A 17,550-nucleotide genomic window follows, 5' to 3' on the forward strand; every position below is an offset into this window, starting at 1 on the left:
GCACCCCTTTGTTTTTTTTTTTTTTTTTTTTGTTTTTTCGAGACAGGGTTTCTCTGTGTAGCTTTGCGCCTTTCCTGGGACTCACTTGGTAGCCCAGGCTGGCCTCGAACTCACAGAGATCCGCCTGGCTCTGCCTCCCGAGTGCTGGGATTAAAGGCGTGCGCCACCACCGCCCGGCTGGATGCACCCCTTTGGAGTACTGTGTGGTCAGCATTTTCAAGGAGAGAACATGTGGCTTCTTCTCCAAGCCATTCCCCCATTAAGACGTATCTCCTCTCAGAGCCTTCGCTCACAACTGGAAGCTCAGTCCGCCCTCCAGGGTACAGCCCTGGAGCTTCTCTTTGACCCTAAAGGTGGCCCCAGTGGAGGGTTACTGAGAGTTGTCTCAGGCCACTGCATGGGACTACGGGATGGAGGCGGGCAGTGTCTCTTCAAACCTTCCACCCCCATCAGCATGCTAATCTGTTTCCCCAGTCACCCCTGGCTCCGTTCTCCACACAGTGTCACTTTACAGCACTAACTGAAACCATGTGTGCCCGCCCACACTTGTGACCTGTGGAAGTGGAGGCAGGAGGATCAGAAATTCGAAGCCAGCCTGGGGCTACATGAGACATGCAATATAAACCTATCTGAAAGCTTTTAAAAAAATACAAATTTACTGGGCAGTGGCGGTGCACATCTTTAATCCCAGCAGTCAAGAGACAGAGGCAGGTGGATCTCTGAGTTCAAGGCCAGCCTGGTCTTCAGAGGACCAGGGCTACCCAAAGAAACCCTGTCTCAAAACAAACAAACAAACAAACAAACAAACAAATAAGTAAACTTAAAAACAATAACAAACAACTCATTAACTGAGTCCTGAGGCCAAGCCCAGCTCTGCCTCACCCAAGCTTAACTGGCTGTTGTCAACCTGGCCTCCAGCCGCTCTCCATCCCTCTTTCGGGCTACCCTGTGTATCACACAAGGTCATTTGCTCTTTCCCATGCCCAGCCTTGGTTCTGCTACCTGCTCTGCCAGAGCACTGGCCCTGACCAACTCTCCTACAACCTTCAAGTCCAAGAGTCACTGGAATAGTTTCAGTTGTCACCTTGACACAACCTAGACTCACTTGGGAAGAGAGTCCCCGTGAAGAATTGCCTAGATCAGGTTGGCCTGTGCGTATGACTGTGGAAGATGGTGCTGATTATGTCAACTGATGTGTGAAGACCCAACCCCCTGTGGGTGGCACCATTCTCTACACAGGAGTTTCTGAGCACTAAAAAGTATGCTTTTACTTCCCTCTGCTTATAAGATTGTGGTATCACTAGCTGTTCTAAGTTCCTGTTGTCCCGACTTCTCTGCAATGATGGACTGTAACCTGGGATTGTGAGCTAAAATACTCCGCTAAGTATTTTGTTATTTTGTCTTTTTTTTTTTTTTTCCGGAGCTGAGGACCGAACCCAGGGCCTTGTGCTTGCTAGGCAAGCACTCTACCACTGAGCTAAATCTCCAACCCCTCCTCTAAGTATTTTATCAGGGTATTTCATCACAACAACAGAAATGAAATAAAAACATCCTGTGTCCTGTTCTGCTAGCTGCCCTCACTGCCTGTCATCACCTGGACCCTGGGTCCCTATCTGTAGGTGGGGCCTTGGGCCAGGCCTGACATCAGGGCTTTCTGACCCATGGCTGCCCAGTCCAAACACCAGGCCAGACCCTCTGCTCAGGGCACAGCTGGTACTTGGCTGGAAGCTTGTGTCTTGTCCTAACGTGACAGATTGAGAACGAAGTCACTGTGTTCTCACCCCTCCCCCAAGACTGTGTGTGTGACCTTGGCTGTCTTGGAACTCACTCTCACTCTGTAGAGCAAGCTGGGCCTCGAACTCACAGAGACCCACCTGCCTCTGCCTCCAAGTGCTGGGGCTAAAGGCGTGTGTCACGACGCCCAGCTGAAGTCACTATTTTCTTGCAGACAGTGTGAGGCTTGTTGTGTGTCTATTTGGACCAAAAAGGCAAGAAAGAGCTTTATGCCATGAATCTGGGCTCCAGGCCCTGCTTTACATACACCCTGTCCCGGTGCCAGGTTGAAAAAGGGCCACCTGGACTTCAATCTCCTCACCTTAGATGGAAATAATTCTCCTGTAGGAAGATAGTCTTGAAGGCTTCCAGCCATGGACATGGGGACAGGATGTGCCATTAGCAACTCCTCACAGGAAGGTTTCTCAGGACCTTCCCTGGCCTTGCTCATTCACACTGAACAGACGGGAAGCTGTGGCCTTGTTGCAGCCCACAAGGACTCAGGGCTGGACCAGGGTCTGAGCCCCTCCCCGTACATTCTGCCTGGCCCAGGTGCGCTCCAAACGCTGTGATGTAAAGACCAAGTTTATCACTCATTCACCCTGTACCACATGCGCAGCTGTCAGGAAGCAGTTATGTCCCTCGGGCTGGCTTCGGAATTTCCCAGGGAAGACACTCGTGGACTGTCGGTATGGGCCCACCGGCTTCTTCCCCACTTCCAGGAGGGTGGCAGGGGACCCGGAGGGACCTCACTGACCTGCTGGGAGCAGCGAATCATTAACCCACACACCTGTGTCCCAGGGGGGTGTACTGGGCACCTACCGTCTCCTGGGCCCTGTGCTCGGCCCTGGGCTAGATGGAGAGGAGAGAGGTGGGCGGGGTCAGATCCCTGGAGTTCAGTGTGAGGAGGGTGGGAGTGAAGGCCGCAGGTGCCCACCACCTCACCACCTGCCTCCCTTCTCTCGCCTAGCTATGAGGTGCAGCTGGGAGGCTCTCTGGTCTCCTTAAGTGGTTGTAGCCAGGAGTGCTGGAAGGATGTGGTGCAGAAAGCCTGCTGCCCCGGTTACTGGGGTTCCCAGTGCTATGGTACGGAAGAGGGGGCTGACCCTGCTCCACTCCCCCTAGGCCCCAGCCCCTCATCTGAGGGGCACCTATATTGCCCTCAACCTTGAGACTCCTCACTGAAAGCCACCAGGGCATGACTCCCTAGCCCTGGCTGTCCTGGGGGAGGGGCCGGAGCAGAGGTAAGGGGAGCATTCTGGGAGAAAAGCTGAGCTCTTGGGGTCCACAGAGTGCCCTGGAGGTGCTGAGACACCGTGTAATGGCCACGGGACCTGCCTGGATGGTATAGCTGGAAATGGGACCTGCGTGTGTCAGGTAAGGGCTGGGTAGGGATGAGGTGGCGGTGGCGGGGGAACCCCGCTGACTTGGTGCACTCACAGGGAAACTTCAGCGGCTCAGCCTGCCAGGAGTGCCCAGACCCCAACAGATTTGGGCCTGACTGCCAACCAAGCAAACGTACAGGACCTCCCGGTAAAGTTAATCCTACCTGCCTCTAACCTCTCCTAACACCTCAGCCTTGCCTTTCCCTCCTGGGATGCTGGCCTTGCTTCCTTCTGCCCTGAGGCTCTTGGTAGGCTCAGAAGCCTCCTCCAGGAAGCCCTCCAGGATGCCTCTCTTTTCACCTGGCTCTCCCTGGGCTTTCCCCTGTAATCCTGTACCACAGCTCTGGACTCTCAAGGTTATTCCTACATTCTAAATACACAGAGGACAGGAAGGTGATATCCCCATGTGTACCTTAGTGAGGCTGGGGTTCTACTTGCTCTTGTATGCCCGGCACTTGTGCAACCATGGGTCACGGGGGGAGGTAGAGGTGGGGAATGGGAGCTGCTGGTGTTTTGCTGGATATGATGGTCCCCGCTGTGACCAAGGTGAACAATGCTACCTGGGGCCTCTTCTTTGTGGCCAGAGAAGGGGAGGACAGCTGGGTGCCAGATAGGCCTGTTAGGACACTGGGAGTATCATCCCAGGCTTTTGTACCAGCACATGCAGTCTGGCCGCTCACACACAGGGAAAACTGTTCCTGAGAGGCAGCGGGCCTGAGGCCACTCTGGTGGAAACCATGATGGGCAGAGGGTTCCTGGGACTCAACGCACTCAGGCTCTCTCTGTCCTGGCAGCTCCTGACCCCTGTAAGCCATCTCCTTGCTCCCCACTGGCCCGATGTTCAGTGACTCCCAAGGGGCAGGCTCAGTGTCACTGCCCAGAGAATTACCACGGTGATGGGAAAGTGTGTCTGCCCCAGGACCCATGCATCACCAACTTTGGTGGATGCCCCAGCAACTCTACCTTATGTCTGTACAAGGATCCAGGCAAGGTAAGCTAGAACACCGGCTTCACAAGCCGCTCACACACTCCGACTGTGGAATTCCGGGCAAGTCACCCCAGATTACACTTCTAAGATGCGGGGAGAGTGTCAACCCTGGTCGTTGAGGATGGGTGGCAGGGCTGTGTGAGGGAGGCATATGCCAGCAGTTTTCCTGGATTCTCACTGGTGGACGTACCGTCCCTTCCCGGCCCTGCCGTTTGCCCAGGCTGTCTGTGTGTGCCAGCCAGGTTTGATCAGCCTTAACAACGATGCTTCTGCGGGATGCTATGCCTTCTGCAAACCACATTCCTGTGACAAATCGGCCACCTGTCGGGTGACCCCTGATGGAAAGACCAGGTGGGCACGGAGCCAAGGGGAATGGGCACAGAGCAGGGAGGGTGGAGTGGGCAGTGGACTCTGCTGTGTTCCTCCACTCGGGGCCTGGAAGGGAGGGCTGGGGGAGGGGTCAGGGGGATGGCCCACCCTCCCTCTGACCAGTCTCTCTGGCTCTCCAGCTGTGTGTGCAAGGATGGTGAGGTGTGGGTGACGGTCGTGCCTGCTATGGACACCTGCTCCGTGAGGTTCAGAGGGCCAATCAGATGGGCCTGGTGTTCCTGCGCTTAAGAGCGGCCATTGCCATGCTGGGTGTGTGCCCCCTCAGCCTACCTGTGACAATGCCCCCTGGACCCACAGAGCTGGGAGGGAGGGAGGGAGGGAGGGAGGGCTAGCTAGCCTCAGCATAGACTCTTGTTTCTTTGCTCAAGAACTGGGTGAGGCCAGGACAGAGGTGGGAACTGATTCCAGCACTGGCATTCTCTTCCCACACTAGACGTCTAGCCCCATCCCCTCTGGAGCTCCCCATTTTAATTCTGACATTACCTTTCTCCCCTACAGAGCAGGGCTGCCAGGAGATCCTTACCACATCGGGCCCGTTCACTGTGCTGGTGCCATCCATCATCTCCGTCTCCTCTGTCCCCTCCAGTACCATGAATGTGAGTCCTTTTTCCCTGAGAGCAGGCCAAGGTCCTCCCCCCCACCCCCACCCCGTACACGACGCTTCCCTTTGAGAAAGTCTCATTCAAACTGAAAAGAGACCTGCGAAGCCCCTTGTCCTCTCCATGACTCGGGCAGGGGGAGGTGCAGAGGGTTGGATTGTCTGTGTTAACCCCACACCCCATCCCTGTGCATCTGCAGACGACCCTTGCCCGGCAGCTCTGCAGACAGCATATTATTGCGGGGGAGCACATCCTGGAGGATGTAGGGCCCTCAAATACACGCAGGTGGTGGACACTTGCTGGCCAGGAGATCACCGTCACCTTCAACCGCTTGGTATGAGAGGGGACCCCCCGAGGAGCGGCAAGGGGGTGGCACAGCTGAGGCAAATGTGTGGCCGCGGGAAGGAGCTGCAGGACAGGGCTGGGCACATGGGACATAGTCCTGTGTCTGTCCCATCAGAGATACACCTATAAGTATAATGACCAGCTCCAGCAGACGTTCACTATCCAAAAGGCCAACTACATAGCAGCCAACGGGGTCTTCCACACGGTCACCGCCCTGCGGAGCCGGCTCCCGCCGCCACTCCCAGGAGACCCGAAGGTGAGTCGGCAAGCTCTTCTCCACCTTGTGCAGTAGAGAGTGTCTTGGTGTTTAAGTCCAGGCATGCGGCCTCTCTGGCGTGTGGAAGTCAGGCTCCTCCTCCTGGGGCTGAAGCTGCCTCATCCTGCCCTTATACCTGCAGAAAACCGTCGGCCAGATTCTCGCTTCCACGGAGGCTTTCACGCGCTTTGAAACCATCCTGGAGGTGAGCTTGGGGAAAGCAGTTCTACCTAGCTGGGCTTCCAGACCAGAACAGCTCACTACCCCAGAATCAGCCCACCCACCTTCCTAGAGCCCATCAGACGTCACAATCCTGGGGCTTTACGGACCAATGCATTACTCACGTCTCACACTCAAGCAGCAGGAGCTCCCTGCCGCTGACAGAGGCAGGAACCAGGTAGGCGAGGATCTATCCAACCTTTCGTTCTGCTGCCACAGAACTGCGGGCTGCCGTCCATCCTGGATGGGCCTGGTCCCTTCACAGTCTTTGCCCCAAGCAATGAAGCTGTGGACAGCCTGCGAGATGGCCGTCTGATCTACCTTTTTACATCAGTAAGTTCTAGGAAGAGATGGTGCTGTGGGCTGGGTTTGCCAGACACCCTCCTTCCCCATCAACCTCCATTTACTGACTCCTCCCCTCAGGGCCTTTCCAAACTTCAGGAGCTGGTACGGTACCACATCTACAACCGTGGCCAGGTGAGAGGGTCTCCTCCTTCACCATGTCGCATGTTTCAGGGACTACTGCAGGTTTTGATCTTTCTGGGGACCCCAGTGTCCTCATCCTCCCTTCTCCATTTCTGGGGACTCAGGGTCACTGTGTGCCACCTGGACAAAGTGTGGCCAGTGCCCAGCCTTAAACCACTGTCTCCTGCCCCAGCTGACAGTCGAGAAGCTCATCACTAAGGGACGTGTCCTCACCATGGCCAACCAGGTCCTGTCTGTGAATATCTCTGAGGAGGTAAGCTCTGTGAGCAGCTGAGCACATGGGTCAGTGCAGGAGCAGCTGGCCTTGTTCATGCCTGCCAGTGTGCTCCGAATACCATGGTGGGCAGGACCCTTGACAAGACCCCAGCTGGGCTCATATGTGGGTCCCACAAGTATGAGGTAAAGCCACAGTGGATAGAAACAGACCGGCAAAGGCCTGCTGGAGTTGGCACATGGGGTCTGTGCTGCAGGGCCGCATCCTGCTGGGACCTGAGGGCATCCCCGTGCGGAGAGTGGATGTGCTGGCTGCCAACGGGGTGATCCACATGCTGGAAGGCATCCTGCTGCCCCCCACCATCCTGCCTATCCTACCCAAGCACTGTGATGAAGAGCAGCACAAGATTGTGCCGGTGAGCCCTGCCCTGAACCCAGCCTTCATCCTGTACCCAGACGCCCACCCCTAGCACCTGGGCGGGAGAGGACACTGTTGTCACTGTCACAGAATATTTGAGACAGGGTAATACATAGAAAGAGGCTTACTTTGTCTCACAGTTCTGAAAGCACAGTATGGTGGCAGTTCAGTTCTTGTTGACGGAGGGTCCTGTGGCACAAGGGTGGTTGGGCATAGGTGAAGAGACCACAGTGATGAGGTGACGAGTGTCCTCGGCTCATTCCATCAGAACCTCCTGGCCTCTCTGTGGCTCTTTCTCCTCCCTCATAGCTTTGCTGAATGTCTCTTCCCAGGGTTCTTGTGTGGATTGCCAAGCCTTGAATGCCAGTATATGCCCCCCAAATAGTGTGAAAATGGTGAGCACCCCTGGCCCTCAGGAATCCCTTTTTGCCAGCATCCCAATCGTACCCAGGTTGCAGTGGGGAGTAGAGGCAGGGAGGCTGGACCATACCTGGAGGCTCAGCATGTCCTAGCCCCACAGAGAGTGGGAGTCTTGGACCAGGGCTGCCTGGCAAAGGCTAGCCCAGCACCCACTCGGCTGACTGGCCTTGTGTGGCATGTCCTAGGACATCTTCCCCAAGGAGTGTGTTTATACCCACGACCCAGCTGGACTCAACGTGCTGAAGAAGGGCTGTGCCCACTACTGCAACCAGACCATCACAGTGAGCCTGGGCAGGCCTGCATCCCCCTGGGGACCCTGGCCACTTCCTCTTTGTCTGGGGTTCCCAAGTTGGGTTGAGGGGGCTCCCCTTCTCAGGTGTTCTTTTTGTTTTGTTGGATTGATTTTGTGTCCGTGCTAGGAATAGACCCCAAAGTCTTGCATACTAGGTGAGCACTTTGCGGTGGAACTACACCCAGCCCTGCCCCACATCCTAATGGTTAAAGAGGTGCCACTGGAGGGTCTATCCCATCCCCGTCCCGCCCCGTGCTCTAGAGATGAGACCAGGAAGCCAATGCATCCTGTGTGGGAGTTGGCATGGCCTGGGTGTTCACGCATGCTCTGTCTCTTGCAGAAACGTGGTTGCTGCAAAGGATTTTTTGGGCCGGGACTGCACACAGTGTCCTGGGGGTTTCTCCAACCCCTGCTACGGCAAAGGCAATGTGAGTCCCCACCCTGCTGGGTGTAATGAAGGTTGATACCTTCCACAGCTGGGGGTGTCAGAACCAGGCCTGCCTCTCTCTTGTCTCAGCTTTCCCACTCTAAGTAATTGACGTTGGGCCAAACTGTTTAATTAGAAATTATTACTTTTGGTGAAAAAAAAAAAAAGCAACAGAAAGAAAGAAAGAAGGAAAGAAGGAAAGAATTACTTTCAGGTGTAGAGAGACAGCTCAGTGGTTAGGAACACAAGCTACTCTTGCAGAGGACCTGAGTTTGGTTACCAACACCCATGTTAGGTAGCTCACAACCACCTCTAACTCCAGCTCCAGGGAATCCAGCACTTCTGGCCTCTGTGGGTCTCTGCACTCATGTGCACATGCGCACGCACGGGCGCGCGCGCGCACACAGACACAGACACACACACACACACACACACACACACACACACACACACACACACACACTGAGATAGGCTCTCTCTATATAGTCCTGGCAGTCCTGGAACTCTCTCTGCAGACCAGGCTGGCCTGGAACCCACAGAACCTGCCTCTGCCTCCTGAGTGCTGGATTAGAGATATGTGTCACCATGCTAGTTCCTAAACCTTTTCAAAAAGAAGTAATTATTTTGATAGATTTTTACATCTATTTTCCAAAAGATGATCTGCCAGTATTCTTTAGTATTCTGCTTTTGACACTTTGGGATGACAGTGCTACTTTAGTGCCTGCACAGAGAGCACAGGACTTAATGTGTGAGCTCCAGGGCCATGTGCCTCTCAGTAGCTAGCTGGCAGCTTAAGTGATTTTGGAGGTCACTTCCAGGGAGAACCCACCAGGAGGGAGGTTCAGGGAGGAGGGTATAAACATACATTTCCTGTCCTGACCACCCAGTCCCAAATAACCGACTCAGAGGCTGCATATGAATTATAAATGTTTGGCCAATAGCTCAGACTTATTACTTAACTAGCTCTTATATTTAAGTTAACCCATATTCCTTATTTATGCTTTGCCACATGGCTCATGGCTTGTTACCTCATTTTCTTTCTTATTTTTTGAAATTTATTTATTTTTATTTTATGTACATTGGTGTTTTGCTATGGTGTCAGGTCCCCTGGAATTGGAATTACAGACAGTTGTGAGCTGTGTCGTGTGGATGCTGGGAATTAAACTCTGGTCCTCTGGAAGAGCACTCAGTGTTCTTAGCTGCTGAGCCATCTCTCCAGCCCCAATGTCACATCATTTTCTATATGTCCTGCTTGCTCGGTACCTGGCTGGCATCTCTCATGACTCCTCTGACTCTGCCCTTCTTCCTCCCATCATTCTCTCTGTGTCAGGCTGTCTTGCTGAATCTCTTCTTGCCCTGCTATCAGCCAATCAGTTTTTTTTTTATTAACAATGAGCATAATCCACAGTATTTCCTCCTTTTTGTCTAATTAAAAAAGATTTTATGGGCGGTGGTGGCATACGCCTTTAATCCCAGCACTCAGGCGGCAGAGGCAGGTGGATCTCTTTGAGTTCGAGGCCAGCCTGGGCTACAGAGTGAGTTCCAGGAAAGGTGCAAAGCAACACAGAGAAACCCTGTCTCGGAAAACAAAAAAAAAAAAAAAAAGATTTTAACCTTAACACAGTAAAATTATATATAACAAAAACAGTTATTAAGTAAAAATTACAGTAACAATATCCAACCCATTTGTATTTGGCAAAATTAAAGAAAATATTTTATCATCTATCCTATTTTTGTGAGTCCAAAGTTTTGTATCTAATTTACCTTTTATCATAACTAAAGAAAACTATAACTCTTTAGTCTTCAACTCTATCAAAGAAGGGTGAAATGTTACCTAACAACAGGGACATCTTGCTGCCTGGACAGTCACCCATAGTTCCTTTGTAATATTGGGGCATCCAACTCCAGCCTACAGGCCTAGTGTATCTGACGAACTTTGTTGTGAAGCAGGGAATTTTAAAGGACTGTCCTACCTTGTCTTGGCAAAGTTCAGCAGTCACCATTCTTGTGTCCTGTTGGTCTAGTTTGGACAGTAATTATTAGCAATTGAGGCAAGGGCAGTTTCTTTGTCCACATGGCTAGCTTTTGCCATAAAGAAAATAAACTCCATATGAAATTTTTCAATGCCCAACATCTTCTCTGAAATAGATTGGTGCTGCCAGGAGCAGATGTGTCTCACTGTCATGAAAAGCCTTAGGTTATTAAACATATTAGATACCATATTCTGTGTAGGTCTTTGAAGTGTTTGAAGACCATCTATCTAAATATATATATTATGACCTTGAAAACATACCTAACATGACTATAAGTTTGGCTATTATAGATGACTATTAATCTGTATTTTTTTTTGTTTTGGTTTTTTGAGACAGGGTTTCTCTGTGTAGCTTTGCGCCTTTCCTGGAACTCACTTGGTAGCCCAGGCTTGCCTCGAACTCACAGAGATCCACCTGGCTCTGCCTCCCAAGTGCTGGGATTAGAGGCATGCGCCACCACCACCCGGTTAATCTGTATTTTTAATTATGTATTACATTGTTAAATGAGCTGTATAAGCACAATACCCCAAACAAGAGTAGAAACATACATATAGTATAACAAAATTAACTTTAAATTTGCATCAATAAACCAAAATCCATACCAATGTAAAATATTTAAGACTAGGGGTTGCTTTTTTAGTTTAAAAGTAGATTCAATAATCTATCCTTTTATCCTATTATTTCTATATCCCCCCCTTTTCTTTTTACAATGAGATCCCTGAATCTAATCTCCTTTGTTCAGCTTTTTTTCTGATCATTTCCAATAACAACTTGTAACCAACCCCCTAAACAATGACAACTATCCATAATTTATTTTTGGGAATATAGGTATAGTTCTGTAGACTATTTTCTGTTGATTGGGGGCACTGGTAACCTTTGGGGGACCCTGAGAACATTTAGGATTATGGTCCTGACTGGAGTACTCTGTGTGGCTGGATCATCTCAGCCAGCAGCCTTGAAGCTCTTCTGGATGTAGAACTCAGAGGAAACTGCAACGGAGGTGCTCTGAAATGTGGGATCATCTGGGCCATCTGTTCCCATTGGAGATTTTCAGGGGGTCTTCCTTGATCAAACCTGATTTTTCTTAACCCAGAATGAATCCAGAGCCTCTCATTTCCTGTGGAAATAAAAGCAGAACCTCTTTTCCAAAGTAACATATCTTTTGACTTAAATTTTGAAGTCAAGATATTTTTTAAATATATAGGTTGGTTTAATCTAGGAGCTATCATAATCAAATGTCTCTCAGCAGTTATCATTTGTTCATTAGCGATCAAAAAATTTAAAGACAGCCGGGCGGTGGTGGCGCACGCCTTTAATCCCAGCACTCAGGAGGCAGAGCCAGGCGGATCTCTGTGAGTTCGAGGCCAGCCTGGACTACCAAGTGAGTTCCAGGAAAGGCGCAAAGCTACACAGAGAAACCCTGTCTCGAAAAACCAAAAAAAAAAAAAAAAAAAAAAAAAATTTAAAGACAAAACAATAACACACAGTATCCAGACTCTCTGTGTTTTTCCCATCTTTATGTGGCTTATTATTTTTTAATTACTCTATTCCTTTTTTTTTTTTTTTTTTTGGTTTTTCGAGACAGGGTTTCTCTGTGTAGCTTTGCGCCTTTCCTGGAACTCACTTGGTAGCCCAGGCTGGCCTCGAACTCACAGAGATCCGCCTGGCTCTGCCTCCCGAGTGCTGGGATTAAAGGCGCGCGCCACCACCGCCCGGCTCCTTTTTTAAGGACTTTATTTTAAAACTATATTTTTTAATTTAAGACTGTATATATTCCTTTTCTTCTCTTTCTCTCTCTCAAGCCTATGCATATTTTTTAAACACACTGTGACCTGTTTAGAGGCTCTTTTTGTCTGAATCTGTCCTTACTGCTCACCTGTAACCTCTTCTGTCTGCTGTGTAACTTAGATCATGGCGTCTGGCACTGGCTCCTCCTCAGTTCCCTGAGAGCCTAGTCTCATGGCAGAGAAGACATGGTAATTTCAGCTCTGGGAGCCATGTTTACCACCCCAACTCTGGGAGGTTTCTGGGTCTATGCTGCCACTGAGTAGTGTGCCACTAGCTGCTCAAAAACACCATGTAAGCATTTGGTAGTAGGACCTCTTAAAAGAGCCACTAGCAAGTCTGGAAGCCATCTCTTAAAGGAGCCATGCCTCTGCTCATCACCAGCAAACAGAGCCCACTGAAGAAGAGACAGCTACCAAGAAATCATACTTGACTCCATTCTTGTGTGTCTAGTATTCTTTTATAAGCTCTGTTAGGTTTTATGTGGAAATTTTGGCCCCCACGTTGGGGGGCCATATGTAAATGGACATTTCCTGTCCCAACCACCCAGTCCCAAATAACCAGCTCAGAGGCTGAATGTGAATTATAAATGCTCGGCCAATAGCTCAGGCTTATTACTAACTGGCTCTTACATTTAATTTAACCCATTGTGGTGATAAATAATAAACTTGCCTGAGGATCAGAGGACAGAGCCAGCCACTAGATTAGACAGAGGTCAGGCAGTGGTGGCACACACCTTTAATCCTATCACTTGGAAGGCAGAGATCCATCTAGATCTCTGTGAGTTCAAGGCCACACTGGGCTACAAGAGATTGATCCAGTATAGGAGAGAAAGAGAGCTGGCAGTGGTGGCCCACACCTTTAATCCAAGCACTTGAGATCTCATGCCTTTGCTTTGGAAACACACTTTTAATCCGAGGAAGTAATATGGCAGGGCAGAGAAAGGTATATAAGGTATGAGGAAACAGGAACTCACTCTCTTTAGGCTGAGGCACCCTAAAGCAAGCAGGATTTAAGCAAGACATATTGGAGACTTTCTGATAGTTGCTGGCTGTTCTGCTTCTCTGACCTTTCAGCTTTCACCCTGATATTTGGCTCTGGGTTTTTGTTTTTTTATTAAAAGACCGTCTAAGATTCGAACAACAACCCATATTTCTTATTTACACTTTGCCACGTGACTCATGGCTTGTTACCTCATTTTCTACACATCCTGCTCCCCTGACTCCACCCTTCCTCCTCCCATCATTCTCTGTGTCAGGCTGTCTCACCGAATCTTGTCTTGCCCTGCTCTCGGCCAATCAGTTTTTATTAACAATGAGCGTAATCCACAGCAGGAGGGGATGTGGGGACCATGTCCATGACTGATCTTTATGCCTGCCATCTTCCAGTGCAGCGATGGGGTCCAGGGCAATGGGGCCTGCCTCTGCTTTCCAGACTACAAGGGTATTGCCTGCCATATCTGCTCCAACCCAAACAAGCATGGCGAGCGGTGCCAGGAAGGTGAGTGATGGTGGCCTGGGCCACCTCCCAGAGAGAGAGAGAAGCTCTTAATGTAGAAACTGTGACGAGGGCCTCCCGAGAAGGAACAGGGCCCTAAGAGGAATGGTGGCCACAGGGAGCAGTGCCAGTTGGAGAACAGTAACGGATGTTTTTCACCAGAAGAAAACTGTTCTTCAATCTAAAGCAAGCAAGATTTAAGCAAGACACATTGGAGACTTTCTGATAGTGGGATTAGAGACAGTAGCTAGAATGACGTGACTAAAAATTCAAAGCTGAGCATGGTGGCACACGCCTTTAACCCCAGCACTCTGGAGGCAGAGGCAGGTAGATCTGTGAGTTCAAGGCCAGCCTGGTCTACAGAGTGAGTTCTAGGACAGCCACAGCTACATAGAGAAACCCTGTCTCAAAAAAACAAAAACAAAACAAATAAATGGCCTGCCTCATAGTTTACTTATCTGCTCTTTGAGTTTGAATGATCTATGATTTAGGGACCCTAATATAGAGTCAAATAACATAAAGTCAAGTCTATTATAGCCACTCCATTCCCAGCCCCTTACTTTGCAACCCAATCTTGGCTTCCAACAAGCCCTACTTGCTGCCCAATTTCTCTGTTCTCATTCCCCCCCCCCATAGACTGTGGCTGTGTCCATGGCCTGTGTGACAACCGTCCTGGCAGTGGAGGAGTGTGCCAGAGTGGCACTTGTGCCCCTGGCTTCCAGGGGCGTTTCTGCAATGAGTCCATGGGAAGCTGTGCATCCAGAGGGTTGGCCCAGCTCTGCCACCAACATGCTCGCTGCGTTAGTCAGGAGGGTGAGGCCAGGTGAGGACTCTGGCTTCCTTTGTGTCCTGTCGTAATTACATGTTGGTTTGCTCATTCTCCAGCCTCTTATCCAGGCTCACGGGGTCCTCTTTCCCTACTCTAGGTGTGTCTGCCTTGATGGTTTTGAAGGTGATGGCTTCTCCTGCACACGCAGCAATCCCTGCTCACACCCAGACCGTGGTGGCTGCTCAGAGAATGTTAGTTCCTCTCTCCCCTCCCTTACCTTTTTACTAATGTTCTGACCCAGACACAGGATGGGGCTCCTTGGCCTCCACCCATGGCTCTGTACCCCTGAGTCACTCATCCCTGACCCACACAGGCCGAATGTGTCCCTGGAGACCTGGGCACCCACCGCTGCATTTGCCACAAAGGCTGGAGTGGGGATGGCCGCATCTGTGTGGCCATTGATGAATGTGGGCTGGACACTCGAGGTGGCTGTCATGCGGATGCTCTCTGCAGCTACGTGGGCCCTGGACAGGTAAGGAGCAGAAGGATAGCTGGGGACTTGCCTCCACCCAATCTAACTTCAGGAACATCTACTCTAAGCTCAGAGTCTGGACCCACAGATGCAGATGAAGTCATACACCCTGGTACTCATGTGCTCCCTGGGTTCCTATGTGTAACCCAGCACCTGTTATAGGGCAAGCTCTCTCCAAGACTTGGGGAGTGTGATACTAAGCATGTAAGGGGAAACCCTGCCTCTAGAGGTCCTAAATCTGTAGATCCACAGTAATCTATCTCTGGAATGTCACAGTCTAGTCTCAAATACTTGTTGCGGGATCTTAAAGCATTTTGAGGTTCATGAACCCGAGTTCTGACAAGTGTCTAAGAATCTCTAACATGGGCCAAGCACGGTGGCACATGCCTTTAATCCCAGGATTCAGGGGGCAGAGGGAGACAGACCTCTATGAGTTTGAGGCCAGCTTGGTATGCATAGTGAATTCCAGAACAGTCAGAGATACAGAATAGACCCTGTTTCAAAACAAAAAAACATCTAAGGTGGGGCTGGAGAGATGGCTCTGTGGTTAAGAGCACTTGGCGCTCTTGCAGAGGATCTGGGTTAGGTTCTAATATCCACGTGGCAGCTCACAACTGTGTAACTCCAGTTCCAGAGGATCCAATGCCTTCATCTGGCCCCTGAAGACATTGCATGCATGTAGTGCACAGACATAATGCAGGCAAAAACCCATATATAAAAATTAAGCATAAATAAATCAGGGCTGGAGAGATGGCTTAACAGTTAAGAGTTCTGGCTGCTCTAAGAACCCAGGTTTGGTTCCCAGCACCCACATGGCAGCTCACAATGGTCTGTAACTCTAGTCTCTGGGAATCCAGAGTCCTTTTCAGGCCTCCACAGGAGTTTTAGAAGTAAGAATCTGTAAGATTGAGGGGTTACATAATTTATGATGGTGATGAGTAATTTATGAATATGATGATTTATGATGGTCAGGAATGCACATGGTATACACACACATGTAGGTAAAACACCCATAGACATAAAACAATTTTGTATACATACATATTTTAGAAGAATATCTATGGTACCAATAGGAGGCTAGGTTGACTGGTTCAGAGTCACCCTCTTCCTGGCCCTGTCCTCTCAATTCTGTGACGGCCTCTGGGCCAGCAGTCTGTGGAGTGTTGTCAATAAATCAGACTGAAATCTGAACCCCATCCAGGAGCTGGGGAGCACTCAGGAGGCAGAAGCGGGGCTCTCACATTCAAGACCAGCCTGGGCTGTGTAACAAGAGCCTGTGAAAGGAAAGAGAGAAAGAAAACTCAGAACTGAGGCTTTGAATGCTTAGGTGTAGATGCCCCCCAACAATTGAGATGGGGGTGAGGGTCCCACTTGTGCTGATTTGCAGTGTAGACAAGCACAAAGGCATGTCCATTAGGGGAAGAGACTATAACAGCTGACTGGATGACCGAGAAGGAGGTGGGATTCCAGTGCCCTTCCTGGGGCTGGCCTTGGCCAACCCCTGCCCATTTGCCGCAAGACACTGACCTCGAGCCAAAGGCCTTGACAGGGCTCTGAGTACAGGGTGGTGCTGAGTCTCCATGGAAGCTTCCAGTCAGGGCCATCTCTTGACCAGCCTTACCCTGAGAGCTGGTTTCCCCTTGGGGCTCCGGAGCACAGATCTCCAAGGGCAAGATAGCAAGAGCTCATCTGAGGTATGGGCAGATCTCCTGGGGAGCCAAGGAAGAGATGGGGAAAGTCAAACTCTGTTCCCTTGCCTCCCTCCCCAGAGTCGATGCACATGTAAGCTGGGCTTCGCTGGAGACGGCTACCAGTGCAGCCCCATCGACCCCTGTCGGGTAGGCAATGGTGGCTGCCATGGCCTGGTAAGAGGGCACAAAGGCTTCGAGCCTCTGGGGAGGCTCTCAGGGGAGGGCCTGCTGCAGCTGGGCATGTCTGTCCTTAGCACTTGTGTCTTTCTAAATCCCAATTCTCATCACCACTCTACAACAGGATAAAGCCCCTGTGCTGCTTTATTAAGGCCATAGCACCTCCAAGAGCCTCCCAGCCTGCCCGGTCCCTCTCACTGCCTCCCCCCCACTCCGTTCCTTATTCCTCTGGTCCTGGAAAGCTCCTTGCTGTGTCTTGACTTCCCTCTGCCCTCCTACCCTATGGCATCTCTACCTTTCCCAGACACTCCTCAGGCCTTGCCTCTCCTGCTTTCAAAGGCTCAGGCTCCTGCAGGCTAGGGTTATCTTTGTTGCTCTATAGGACTGGCTCCCCAAGCCCCTAGTTACGACTGGTGGGATGATCCCCATGCCCAGGGCTCTGCGGTCCTGGGGAGCAGGCCTACTGAATGGGCTTTGTGAACACAGACAGGATAGCTGGAGAGGGGTATAGAAGGACTCAGGCCCCCCCCCCCCCCCGCACAGGCGAAGGGGTGGGGGGCGGTGATAACAAGAGAAGAAGATGAGACCAGCTAGTGTCCAGCTGTTGTTTGGGTGATGAATGGAGGTCCTAACTGTCTGTTCCTTACCCCTACCAGGCTACTTGCCGGGCAGTTGGGGGAGGCCAGCGGGTTTGCACATGCCCCCCTCATTTTGGCGGTGATGGCTTTAGTTGCTATGGAGACATCCTCCAGGTAGGTGGTGCACAGGCTTGTTCTCCTCCCTAAGTCTGTGCTGTCCTCCCACGTACCTGTGGGGAAGGGGGTGATTGGGGACTTCAGCTTGTCCTTAGGTCTA

At 50.9% G+C, this 17,550-nt stretch overlaps 1 protein-coding gene and 1 long non-coding RNA gene across 2 annotated transcripts in view; one reads left to right on the forward strand and one right to left on the reverse strand.

Moving 5' to 3' along the window:
* Stab1 (stabilin 1) overlaps nt 1–17,550 on the forward strand; it is a 33,060-nt gene that overhangs the window by 2,609 nt on the left and 12,901 nt on the right. Inside the window, 26 exon segments of the mRNA XM_052733668.1 lie at nt 2,326–2,462; nt 2,744–2,859; nt 3,065–3,150; nt 3,216–3,306; nt 3,953–4,149; nt 4,367–4,497; nt 4,656–4,677; nt 4,680–4,785; nt 5,035–5,132; nt 5,335–5,469; nt 5,596–5,736; nt 5,879–5,941; nt 6,175–6,288; nt 6,379–6,432; nt 6,614–6,694; nt 6,912–7,070; nt 7,405–7,467; nt 7,678–7,773; nt 8,125–8,157; nt 8,159–8,212; nt 13,418–13,529; nt 14,163–14,349; nt 14,453–14,546; nt 14,669–14,827; nt 16,597–16,692; nt 17,352–17,447. Of these exon segments, the coding sequence (XP_052589628.1) occupies nt 2,326–2,462; nt 2,744–2,859; nt 3,065–3,150; nt 3,216–3,306; nt 3,953–4,149; nt 4,367–4,497; nt 4,656–4,677; nt 4,680–4,785; nt 5,035–5,132; nt 5,335–5,469; nt 5,596–5,736; nt 5,879–5,941; nt 6,175–6,288; nt 6,379–6,432; nt 6,614–6,694; nt 6,912–7,070; nt 7,405–7,467; nt 7,678–7,773; nt 8,125–8,157; nt 8,159–8,212; nt 13,418–13,529; nt 14,163–14,349; nt 14,453–14,546; nt 14,669–14,827; nt 16,597–16,692; nt 17,352–17,447 (2,721 nt within the window).
* Nucleotides 15,200–17,447, reverse strand: LOC128107605 (uncharacterized). The gene is made up of 3 exons (XR_008217156.1): nt 17,343–17,447; nt 16,355–16,536; nt 15,200–16,101 (listed from the first exon to the last, which is right to left on the reverse strand). It is a non-coding gene; the product is annotated as an uncharacterized LOC128107605 (long non-coding RNA).

This window comes from Peromyscus californicus, unplaced genomic scaffold, assembly GCF_007827085.1.
Source record: "Peromyscus californicus insignis strain IS unplaced genomic scaffold, ASM782708v3 Scaffold_12__1_contigs__length_115047231, whole genome shotgun sequence".
NCBI lineage: Eukaryota > Metazoa > Chordata > Mammalia > Rodentia > Cricetidae > Peromyscus > Peromyscus californicus.